Source organism: Micrasema longulum, unplaced genomic scaffold (genome assembly GCF_059751315.1).
Source record: "Micrasema longulum isolate JH-2025_06_02 unplaced genomic scaffold, ASM5975131v1 h1tg001056l, whole genome shotgun sequence".
NCBI lineage: Eukaryota > Metazoa > Arthropoda > Insecta > Trichoptera > Brachycentridae > Micrasema > Micrasema longulum.
Window position 1 is genome coordinate 315091 of NW_028278244.1, and position 12997 is coordinate 328087.

General features: G+C 31.5%; 1 protein-coding gene across 1 annotated transcript in view; it reads left to right on the forward strand.

Moving 5' to 3' along the window:
• The window catches only part of Vps13B (vacuolar protein sorting 13B), a 153276-nt gene that overhangs the window by 102494 nt on the left and 37785 nt on the right, over nucleotides 1–12997 (forward strand). The window contains exons 47-51 of the mRNA XM_088233101.1: nucleotides 1308–1411; nucleotides 6799–6946; nucleotides 7799–7973; nucleotides 9918–10054; nucleotides 10536–10708. Coding sequence (XP_088089227.1) covers nucleotides 1308–1411; nucleotides 6799–6946; nucleotides 7799–7973; nucleotides 9918–10054; nucleotides 10536–10708 — 737 coding nt within the window. The remainder of the gene's footprint in view (nucleotides 1–1307; nucleotides 1412–6798; nucleotides 6947–7798; nucleotides 7974–9917; nucleotides 10055–10535; nucleotides 10709–12997) is intronic.

The following is a 12997-nucleotide window of genomic DNA, read 5'->3' on the forward strand; positions in this document are numbered from 1 at the left end:
TATACCCAGCAAACAAGAAACGTCCACCATTTGCCGAATGCGGTTGGGGCATTGTTGTATGGGATCCCACCCGGCAAGACTAAAGGCATTAGACTCTTTAATGTGGGAGTGCCCTTTGGGCGAGAAGGAACTCAACCGCATATTCCTCTTCTGCCCGATGATTGATGGATTCCCTTCCTCCCTTCCTTCCTGAAATATCCAAACACTCCCGCCTTTCTACCGACATGCAAACCCTTCTTCGCTCTCCTTAACTTCCTATCCTCAAACTTTTATTGGAATTTATCAAAATCAACCAAATTCGTCTGTGATGTCTTCCTTCCCTCACCTTCATAAGCTTATATTATTATTTATTTTTTTAAATATTTAATATGACTGGCAAAACACCTTCAAGGTGACACCCCATTATAATTACATGTAAAAAAAAAAAAACAGTAAATAGTAAATAGTAAACAATTTAATTTTCATTGTTCTTTTTTCAATATACTTTTTTACACGGTACTGCGTGAAAACTATCCACCGTGTAAAAAGAGCTTCTGGTGTATATATTGTTTTGTATCTTATCAATAATTTATTAAATTATAAACAGTAAATATCGTCGATGATCTGGTAATATGAGCTTTGTAAAAATAAACTCTCTTTTAAACAGTATTTTGAATTTGTCCACATGTTAACTCATTTCCGCGGTGCTCACATACCCGTGAGCGCCTATGATAGCACTAGTACGCAGTTCTCACAGCATATGTGAGTAATTTATTATTAAAAAGTTTAGTAGCTGAAGTATTCATCGAGTATGAAGCCTATATGTTTATGGTCAATAACAAAGTTATTGTTTAAACTAATAGATAAAATATGTAGAATGAGTGTTTAAACTAATAAATAAAATACATAAAATTATAACGCGAGGAAAGATGGAAGAATTAAAGAAGTATGTTTGTTCAAACATAAGCCTGTAGATGCCTAGACTTCTATATTACCTTTTCTTAAATGTTCTTCATCTCTGTTGTAATATGTTGATATAAACAGCTCCCCAGGGAGTTGAATCCAGTCCTTGTCTACAAAAATTTGGACAAACTCAAAATATTGTTGATAAGCATTTTACACGATGTTTAAAGTGATCACTTAAACCAGTCAATGACAGGAAATATCTCTTATCTTTATAATGACCACCCATCTTCTGATGTACCATTACAACATACACCGTTTATCTGTTGTCGTTTGAAATATTTTGCAAACTTACATATTAAAATCTAATTAATTGTATTTTAAAGGATTTCAGGTAAAAATGTAATGAATTGTGTTTGTTTTAGAATAATAAGTCTGATGATGATAGCAATGAACAATATTCATCGGAAAAAGAATCCTATTGGTCGCAGCCTTTCCCAAATGAACAGTACTATAAGGACGATCTACGGTAAACATGTTTTGTTATCTTTATTCATTTATTTAATTTCACAAAACCAACAGTCATATTTTGATGATGATCATGACTATTCATTTTCTGGGTTTATATTTAATTTTTATGTGAAATAAATTAATTTATTTATTTGGTTTACAAACAATGAAAAATAATATATAATACACAGAAATATTCAAATAAAAAAAAGACACTACCTATTTTTCATCAATTAATGTAAACACTAATAAAATACATATTTAAATGAAATTAACAATATATATTATGTGATTAAAATTAAATTATTGTAAGCATTAATTATCAACAACATCTTATATACATTTTTAAACATTAATTAAATCCACATTTAAATAAAATGAGCAATATAAATTATTAAAATTAAACTATTGTAAAAAATTCATTCATTAATACAAAACATAAAAACAATAATAAAATATGTATCAAAATAAAATTAGCAATGTGAGTTATCAAAATTGAAGTATTGTAAAAATGAATATATCAATATGAAAACGCATCTTGTACATACTTCTTAAACCTAAACAATCCTGTGTCAAAAATGTCGATCTCTACTTTTCCAATGCTGTTGAATCTGCACATTCTTGATATTGGATTGAAGGACATTATTCTTTAACGAATCTATGTAGAATGTTTTTTGGTTCCTTAAGGTATTTATTTATTTATTATATATATACGGCTTAAGCCAATTACAACAGTTACATGAAGAAACATAAATGCAAGAAACTGAACAAAAATAACATAAAACTATTTGGTAAAGACAAACAAGGGCAAAACAATAATTGTATACGATATATTAAAAAAACGAAAGACCAAAAACTTTGAGCTATGACGACAACACTATATTACTCAAACATATTTTTATTATTACTCAAACAGCTTGAACTTTCCATTTTACCATTAACAATCTTATCTAAATACAACAAGTCATTTAATCTTCTTCTAGTTTACAACGTTTTAAAGTGAAAGTGTTGAAGTCTCTTTTCGTAACTATTCAGTGTGGACTCAACTGGTATTTCTGCGATAAAAGGCTTAGAATATTTTTTGTATAGATTTAAGAGTACATATATATTTATTGTAATATGGATTCCAAATGGTTGATCCATATTCCATTTTACGTCTTACTAGAGAGTTATACAGTTTTATAGAAGATTGATGAGTTGTCTCCACATTTTTCAATAAAACATTATCTATAAAATACAAATATATTTTTTGTTGTTCTATTTTTGGTAAACATTGCATAACATTTATCAACCTTTAAAAACATGTCGTTTCGATTACACCAGTCATTTTGCAATAGTGTATGATCGGATTCAAATTTAATTTTGCGATATATTATCAAATAACCCTGTGGTACGCCTGAGCTTGCAACTTTAGAAGATGATACGTAGCCATTAATAAGCACTCATTGAATTCTGTTTTTAAGATAAGATTCTAACCACTGTAGAATACCACATATACCAATACTTTTTAATTTTACTAATAATATATTGTGATTGACTTTGTCAAACACTTTTTGAAAGTCTGTGTAGATGACGTCTACTTGTTTTCTTATATTAAATGACTTACATACCTATTGGGAACAAATCCACGCTGTTTGGGGCAAAGTTGAGGTTTGAAATGATTAAATATTAATTTGTATATCAGGGATTCATATATTTTTGCAAAACATACTTATTGACCTTTAGTTTTTTTTACTGATGATTGGTCACCTGATTTGTGAACTGCGACAACATGAGCTACTTTCCAATTTTTAGGAAATATTCCTGATGGTAGTGAGAGATTACAAATAATTTTTAGCGGCTTACAAAGTCCGTTTATACAAATATTTACAAAAAAATTTCATGTGTCATGATTTTTTATAAGCAACATAATAATTGAAGAGTGATTAATTTTTCATTGTCCTAAGTCAAAATTTATGAATTTTAAAATAAAAATCACTATTAAAATCTGCATAGCCAGTAAGAAATTTTGTACACTAAATGTGATACTATAAGGCTTTAAAATTTCACATATTTCCTCAAAATTCTCTCAAAAATCCTTATGTTGATAATAATGTTGATGATGGTAATTTGCCATACTATCAACATAAGAATATTTAACCCAAAGCCAACAGGGACTGTCTTTAGACATTTTTGACTTTACTGGCTGATACTTTGATAAGTGCACGGTAGATGGCCAAAAAGTTTGTATCCAAATATTCCCATAACATTTGTTGATGAGTGACATCTCTGAATCACTCCTAGTATTGTATTGTTTATATTATAAAAGATTTTAATCAGAGCCGGCGAAAAAATTACTAAACAGTTTTAAAATTCCCGCTCGGCAGTGACCTCGTGCCGTATCTTGAGTGTCGTATAACCTCATTTCTATGGAACTGTGCATTGATCGTGTTATTAAGTACCTTGTGTGATTTTTGTTCTGATATGGCGTAAAAATTGTATTTTTAATAATAACAACTTTAAATAATAACTGCTAAGTATATGAATTACATTAAAAACCTCATTTTGTTTAGTTCATGTTTTGTTTTTCTAAAAATATACATAATTTAAAAAATAATCATAATGTCTCAATATGTCAAACCGATGTTAAAGTGATAAATAGATTTGCGAGAGACAGATTTTAAAGTAAGCGAGTAAAGTCTTCCATGTTGAAGATGATATTAGAAATATTGTTGTTTCCATATATGCCACGGAAAACTCCGATATAACCGACGATAAATTCACTTGCACTATTTTATATGTAGAATCTTAAAATCATTAGGATAAGTATTTTTATTTTAACAATAAAAATAACAAATATTAGTTCCCCTTCTCACACATCTTGAAATATGAACCAATGTTAAAATATATATATATATATATTCATTTATGACATAACACTCGACGAATTTTGAACAAATAATATGTTTTTTGAGTTATATTATAAACCAGTGCATTGAAGATATAAAATCGGGTTGTGGTCCCGTGGCTAGTGCCTCGGACTCACGGCTCAAAGATCCGTGGTTTGAATCCCACTATACCCCAACTTGATTACCATTTTCTAATAATGAGTTATTTATAACTGGTTTAAAATGGCCCTTAAAATGAAATATTTGGGTAAATCATAAGAACGCATTTTTTTTTTATTAAAAAAAAAAGAAAAAAAAAGGACGTACATACTAATAATTATTGTACTTAAGTGTCTCCACGCAGTGTTTTATCAACACATTCATAAACACGAGTGAGTATATATAGCATAATGCTAGCGCTCTGTTCACAAATCTGTTGGAACACTTTTATATGAATGTTTATTGATGTAATTTCTCAGTGTACACATAAAAACTTATTTGATTATTGAAGTTCAAGTATTTGGAAAGATAACTAAATGATAAATTATACTGATAAATGCATTTGTCTCTTATAACTTGACGATTTAAAAATCTCACCTGTGATTTTTAGCGCTTGAAAATATACTGCCGCGTACGGGTGATGGCAAACATACTCTATGCTTAGCGGTGAAAGAGTTAAGTTATCTGATTCCACAACTCGAGTCTTACACGTCTTTACGAGTTCTCAAAAAAAACTAAAATTGACATATAATGAATTATTCTTGATATTTAATTAGTTTTTTTTATATTGTTTGACATATGTGATGACTACTCGTTATTTCAAGGTTAAAATAAAAAATCTTACTCATGAATTGTACTTAGAAATTGCCATTATATATCAGGTATCAGATTACCCGAACCTTAGAGACCCATAACGGTTCATTTATGGTCGAGTGTTTGTGATGGAATAATAAAAGACATGTTATTTTTTAATTCATATTTAAGAAGTAGGTTCTTATCGCTTTATTTTAAATTAAAGTATTTTACATTTAAACATATTTATAACATTTAAAAATATTTAGTACTTAGTGAATTCACCTTTATTTTTTATAACATGTAAAATTCTATTATTTAGAGAAGCGTAAAGCGAATCTAAAATTTCTGATGTTATTTCTTCTTCCCAAACTTGAATTAAGTTTTTTTTTAATTCCTCAATGTTTTTTGATTTTTTTTTCCCGACTTTTTTTTTCATAATCGCCCATAAATATTCTATCGGGTTCAAATCAGGGCTATTCCCGGGCCACGTCAACGATTTTAAGCCAATTTTCTCCTTGAATTCATTGATCTATAAAAAAACAATAAATTATTTATCATGTGGTCACAAAATGCATTTAAAAATATGTATATTTGTACTCACAGTGCGGGCTCTATGGCACGGCGCAGAATCGTCCTGAAAAATTGGGTCCGCGGTATACTGCGTAATGTCCTCGATTGTTGGAATAATATGTTTTTTTAACACTTTTTTGTACTGAATGGCATTCATCGTACCCTGTACAAAATTTAGAGGTCCTAAACCGTATGCTGTCATGCACCCCCAAATCATCACGTAGGGTGAATGTTTAACGGTTCGAGTGACGCACGACGGATGATATCTTTCCCCACGTTTTCGTTGAACTATCTTTCTGCCGTCTGGACCAAAAAGGTTGAATTTTGATTCATCAGAGAAAACAACATTTTGCCAATCCTCCAAGGTCCAATTCTGGTGCTCTTTCGCCCGATCCAGTCTAGCCTTCTTCATTTTGTCCGTGAGTAATGGTTTCTTTGCGGGACTCCGTGCTTGGAAACCATGCTCCAACAGCCGCCTGGACACTGTTTTTACTGAAAATGTTGATGTGCTGGTAGACTGCACCTCTGCGTGTATTTCAGGTGCCGTTAAAAATCGATCGCGCATAACAATTTTTTTTATTAAGCGATCATCTCGGGCAGATGTCACGCGCCCCTGTCCGCTTCCTTTTTTCCGTTTTATGGATCCAGTTTCTTGGATTTTTTTTAATAAAAACCTCACTGCACCTTCTGAATACCCAACTCGACGAGATATTTCACAATTAGATATGTTTTCTTGCGACAATGTGATTATTTTGGATTTTATCGCAATCGACATTTGCTTTGCACTTTCCATGATTGTTGTGTTATGTTCACTCAAACGCGGGTAAAACAAGACTGTTGAGACATTTTAAAATGTAAATATTGTAGAAAGGTGACACATAGTGTCCTTAATTTATTAAACAAAAGAAAGAGGTATCGATAAAGGATTTCTTAGAAAAAGGGTTCAGTAAAGTCAAGGGGCGCGGTAGCAGGTAAACTCGTAATTTTTTTTGTCTTGCGGTGTACATCACTTTGATATGTCATATGAAGAAAATCACTTGATCTGATAAAAACAGACAAAACAAAAATAACTGTTTTTATCTAAACAATCTTTTTTGACTTAGACCACTTTGAAAAATCACTTTTCAATTATTCACCTAATTTATATTTTATTTATAAGAATGTATGTTTTTAGTGCGGGAGCTTTTGCATATATTAAAGCCAGTAAGAGCTGCATGAAGCCAAAACCGTACCAAGTATTGTTAAAATCCAACTACTTAGAGTGGTGCTATCCATATCCTCGTGCCATTACCAGGATTATGATCTACCCAATAACATTCAAGGTAAAGTTTTACAAATTTCAGTTTGAGAAAAAAAATATTGTGACACCTGAAAATTTAGTATATAAATAAGTAACCAGCATACAGTTACAGTTGAGCCAGATCTTGAGAAGCTGCAGTGGATAACGCCGACATAGGACCGCCCTACTGTTACCATAAGCTTCTTTCGCATGATCTTTTGTTTTATAAATTGTTTGGCTGGGGTCCTTTTTGGGCATTGTTTGGCTGGAACCACTGCAATTTACTTTTAGGGTTATTGTGCAAGATCTATTTCTCATGATAAATAACGATCCAACTCAGAATTCCCTGTTTTTGTATCAGCTCAGCAAAGAAATGCAGGCATCGACGTCAACTTTCCGCTGGCGTTTATTTAACTCATTTCTCAAGCTTCTTTTCTTTGCCTATTTCATGTAATTGACTTAATATGGTTTTGTCACTTACTCACATTGAAAGCTGCTGCTAGCTCAGTCGTAGTTTGAGATGGGTCTGCTTCCACAATCACTTTCAATTCCTCATTTTCCACCTTAGTCTCCGGTCTTCCACAGGGTTCATTGTTCAGGTTGAAATTTCTATTTACAATCAAACCAAAAATGAGCATTGCGTTCGCTTGTGGCATTTAATCTAAATAAACTATTGATGGGGTCGCCGTCTGCGCCACGTTGGGACCACAAAGGAACTCTTATTAAAAAATAATGTAAATTTAAACTTATCCAACATTTAGTTCATGAAAATATCTAAGCAATAACAAACAATGAAAAAACTATCGATTCATGTTTGAAGTTCTGTTGATAGATTGACAAAAATTAAAAGTATGGTAATTTTTTATGTTTATTGGTTGTACTTTCTTTCTTTCAGGATATTAATGAAGAAAATCAAGATGATTTGGATGAATCAAATGAAGACTTTATTGACAATATTCTTTGTACACTTCAGTACTATTCAAATATAATGCAGTGTTATCAGAATTACATGCAATTTTCTGTACAGGATAGCCAACTCGTAAAAGTCGACCTTAAAGTGCACGACAACAGTAAGAATTTATTTTTATCAATACTTTTATGTCAGGGGAGCGCTGTATCTTTAACGTTTGGTCGCTTTACCATGTTCATTAAAATATAATATTTCATCATTAATACAGAACAGAATAAGTCTGTAAATGAAATAAAATAAAATCACAAGATAACATTTAAACATAAGATTGTAATTATTTTCTAATCAAAATATAACTGACTAATATTTGACAGAAAACATTTGTACAAGTACACACAAAAAAAAGTTTGCACTGATAATAAATTTTTTAATAAAAAAAAATATTCCTTATCTGCTTGAATTTTTTTTAATACATGTTTTGGTAGATCTGACGACTAAGTAATATTTTTAAGTAAAAATAAAAGCTTATGATATGTTTAGAAATAGGGTAGTTTTCAGGTATTTGTTCCTCTACCATTGTTCTCGTACCCGATGCAATTGATTTATGGTACTCTGTTTTTATTGGGCCTGGCAAACAATTACATTTGCTTAATAGATTTGTATAAAGGATAAACAGACTTATATTTTAAACAGAAGAATATAAAAATAAAACTAATTTTTCGGGTTCAATGGTATTTTAATATTTTGTTATATCGCCTTTGCTCTTAATTACTAAATACATTCTTTTGGCATTGACAAATAATAATTATTTATAATATCCAATGATATTTCATATTCCCAAACATGGTTGATGATTTCAATAAATTCCTGAGTGTTTCTGACCCCTTTTCTTGGCAATTTTTAATTTCATTATAAACCATAAATTTTCTTTCGGGTTAAGGTCCGGGCTGTTAAGGTCTGAGCTGGCCTGGACAGTCGGCCGCCGGCCGACTGTCCAGGCCAGCTCAGTGATATAACTCCAAAAGACTCTTTTAATTCAGTAACAATGTATGATATTACAGATCAAGTTACAAAAGTTTAGGTAAATAAATTAAAGTTATCTAACTCATAGATCGAGCTCGATGGCAAGGCGCAGAATCGTCTTGGAAAACAGGATTTGAACTGAATTGTTTTGTCTTCAACTGTGGGAAACGCATAATTCTCTTAAATTGTATAGCATTCATGGTGCCTTGGGCTGAAGTGGACCCAAACCATGAGCTGTCATGTACCCCCATATCATGACAGGATGAATGCTTTACGGTTTGGGTAATATTTTTACGGTAAAATCTTTCACCTAGTTTTTTTTCCATCTGGACCAAACACATTATATTTAGATTCATCGGAGAATATGACTTGTTTCCAATCATCCGTCTTCCTATTTTGGTGCATTTTCTCCCAATCTAGATGAGCCTTCTTCATTTTCTTCGTTAGAAGAGGTTTTTTGCGGGGCTTTTTGCTTGGAATCTTGGCAATCAGGTTGATAAGCTTGGCAATCAGCTGATCTTCTCTAGGAGTTGTCATGTGCTGCCAACCACTTCCCTTTTTTCGCTTCAGAGAGCCGGTTTCATAATTGTTTTTAATAAAAATTCTCACAGAACACTCCAAGAAACTGATTCTAAGAGAAATTTATTCGAAATATTTTCCTGCGACAGAGTAATAATTTTTGACTTTATCGCGATAGACATTTGACCCGAACTCTCCATATTTTCGTAGCGTTGTTTCTTCAGACATAGCTTATGTAGCTAAAATGTAATAACTTTAAATGTATACCCAATATAGTCCTGAATAATACGCAGAACCAATTGTTAAATAATAAAATGATTTCTAAGAATTAGGGACAGGTAAACTTAGAGTTAGGGAAAGCAGGTAAGTGCGAACTTTTTTTGTCCATAGGTGTATATATAAATGTACATAATATAATAGTATTCTTTTACATTTATAAGTTTAGATATGTGGTAATGTTTAGGTATATCAAAAGCTGTCTTCTATAGCCAGTGGTGTATTTATGTATTTGAAATGTTAAGTTTATTTAACAAGGCTTTTAACAATTTCTTTTATTTTTTAGATATGGTCATGGCATCAACTTGGCGAATCGTAATGCAATCTACTGAAGACGAAATGGAAGCTTTAGATAGTGATCATAATACTGAATATTTATTTCAAAAACTTAAGTTCACTAGGCCTTCTCAACATACTGATACGGTGAATATTTGAAGCTATTTTAAAAATAATAATTTTAGACTTACAAGTCACAGTATGTTATTGTTTATCAAATGAAATCTTTCGGTTCAATCACTGGCTGGATTGTAAATGTTGAATGTTTCACAGTGTGTAAAGTACTCACCCAAATCAGTCAATAACAGTTTATATGTTTTCCGATCATTAAAACATCTATCAAGAAATCCTCTATTTCAGTAAAAGTGGATTTACCTTATGGTAATAATTTGCCTAACATGCGAGAAATCTCAGGTTTGATCCCTGACATGGTTGAAATGAAATATTTTTTATAAAGCTGTTTTTACTGGCACCTGAAGCGTGATATCGTCTTGTTATCACGTGCATAGTAAATGACCGAATCAGACTGCGATTGGAGTACCAAAGCAGTGCCTTATTCACCGTTGGTGATGAAAATTATTGCGATGCCTCAACGATTTAGTGAAGTTAGTATGTATTATGATTGCAGAATTGCTATGCTGCTGAGGTTAAGTGTAGCACGAGTCTTCCTGTAGACAGCAGTTTATTAGCCAGCGTCCTCCGCGTTGATTCTTACTCTTCACCGAATGCTCTACCGAAATTACAAGTTGCTCTAAGAGTTTCTTCTGCAGAAGTTAATTTTTACAATTACTCGACAGTTTCGTAAGTTGTTTAAATTTCAAATATAAAAAAATGTTAAATTAATCACCTTCATCAATACTTTGCCTTTTTCTGGATGTATTTATAAACAATTAATGGCTTATTTTGTTTGTGCACACAAATGCCTTTCTTTTCCCAACTTTGCAGCTTAAGACAGTAACATGGTCAAGTATTTTTCTTCAAACAAACAATCATGCACTCACCTCGACAGTTATAAACATACTACTGTGATAAAAAAAATAAGGTGAATTTTTTATTTTAAATACGCTAGCTCTTTAATTTTGTCAAATCTTTTTTTTTAGGTTGGTAGTACTGTCACTGACATCTATCAAATTTCATGTCAATATTTGCATTTGAACGTAGTTATGCAGAAAGCAGCCAGCCATAGAAAAGTGAAACTGCGATAATAGCACCTTTGTGAAAAGAGTGAATAATCAAATTTACAAAACAGTTGGAATGTTTTTAACTTTGACAAAACAATGAATACATTTTTTTTATATTACAAACAAGAATCTAATGATGTATTTGACCAGTTGGAATGATTTTTAAAATACCGTAAGATTTTTCTAGTGCTATGGGTGTTTTCTGCAAATTGAGAAATGCCATTTTTGTGATCGACACTATTTTCAGAAGGTGATTATTACAGTTTTGTGTGTGAAAGCGGTCTGAGTGTTTTTAGCAGAACATATAATTGACCTTTTTGTACCCGATAACACCAATATCTAATTTTTTCAAAATTGTGGACTGGATGCTTTCTATCTAACTTGAGGTCAATTGTCCAATAGTTACGAACGTGTTTTGTGAACAACAAAATTTAATTTAGTGATTTTTCAAATGTTTGATTTTGTTGAGAAGTTGCCTTAAATTTTGTTTGCGGAATGAAATTTGTGCTTCTGAAACGTTGAGAATATTGCAGAAGGCCTTCGGTGACCAGGTAAAGTCACAATATTTTTGTACAAGTTGTATAAACAATTGACAGAAGGCAGAAAATGCATCAAAGACAAAAATCGACCTGGACGACCATCAACTCACTAGCACTCCAAGGCGCGTTTGAACTCGTTTGGTTGGGACATTTTGAACTCCCCTGCCTCCCCTAACTCCCCTGCCTTCAGACTTTCATCTTTTCACCTTCCTGAAGACTCGCATGGGTGAAAAAAATTCTAACCAACGAGGAGATGAAATAAGAGGTCTTGAAGTGACAAAGGAGATGGTGGGAGAGTTCTTTGAGGAGGGCATCAAAAAGCTTGTGCTACGACTTACAACCTGCATAGAACGGGAAGGCGACTACGTGGAAAAATAAGTCATATATATACAAACAATGTACTGTAATTTTTTTGTTTTAATATTTATTTATTTTTATATAGAAAAATTGATTACTCTTACTTTCTGGATATGCCTCATATATCTTGGGTATACTGGCAAAACACTTTAACTCTCAAATCCCCGTTTTGAGAATTCAGGCATTTAAGTTTTTTTTTCCAATTTTGCTCTTTTATATCTTATTTAAATATAGTAAGATGTTAAGTGCTCATTTAAAAACATGTTTTTAATTTTTCCGTTTCTTAATTTTATATTAAGTAAATATGAAGTTATTTATAGCTTTTTGCCTGAATAAAATACCCGGTATACGACTTAACCTTAAATTTATTTTTAAAACTACAGATATATAAAATTTAATACAACTTAGTGTATTTTGCCAGTTTGTAGAGCGTTAAAAGCTTTACAAAACTGCATCATTGCGTCAAATCCGCATATTTTCTAGTTACGTTTTTTGCCAGTATACCCAAGATATAACAATGAGGGAGTTCATTAGTTAAAAAAAAAAAAAAAAATTTTTATATAAGACTCATGTAAAACAATTTTTGTATTTCTGAAATTACTCCGTGTGTGACGTCTCAAGTTCTCTTCTGCTTTTTCTTGGTCAGTTCTGTTGATTGGTTCGTTGACAGTAAGTAAACCGCAAATCTTTCGCAACTCTTTTATCATGGTTGATTCATATATGAACTAGTGATGTCGTTCAAAGTAGTCCATTTTTATTCAAATATTTAAATTGTACATTTTCAAGAAACTTTGCCATATAATTTAATGCTTTAATTTTTACCAAGTGTAAGAAAACATTTTTATTAAATTTCCCGTAGAGCTGAATTTCCTCATTATATGAAAGCCAGTCCATTAGGTATAATCTTCATGTTATGTGAATATTTTCAATTTAACACTTTTCTTAATCTATCTAAATAATTTTATGTAATATTTACATTTAATTTCCTGTATTTTTGTTTGTTTCAAAATAAA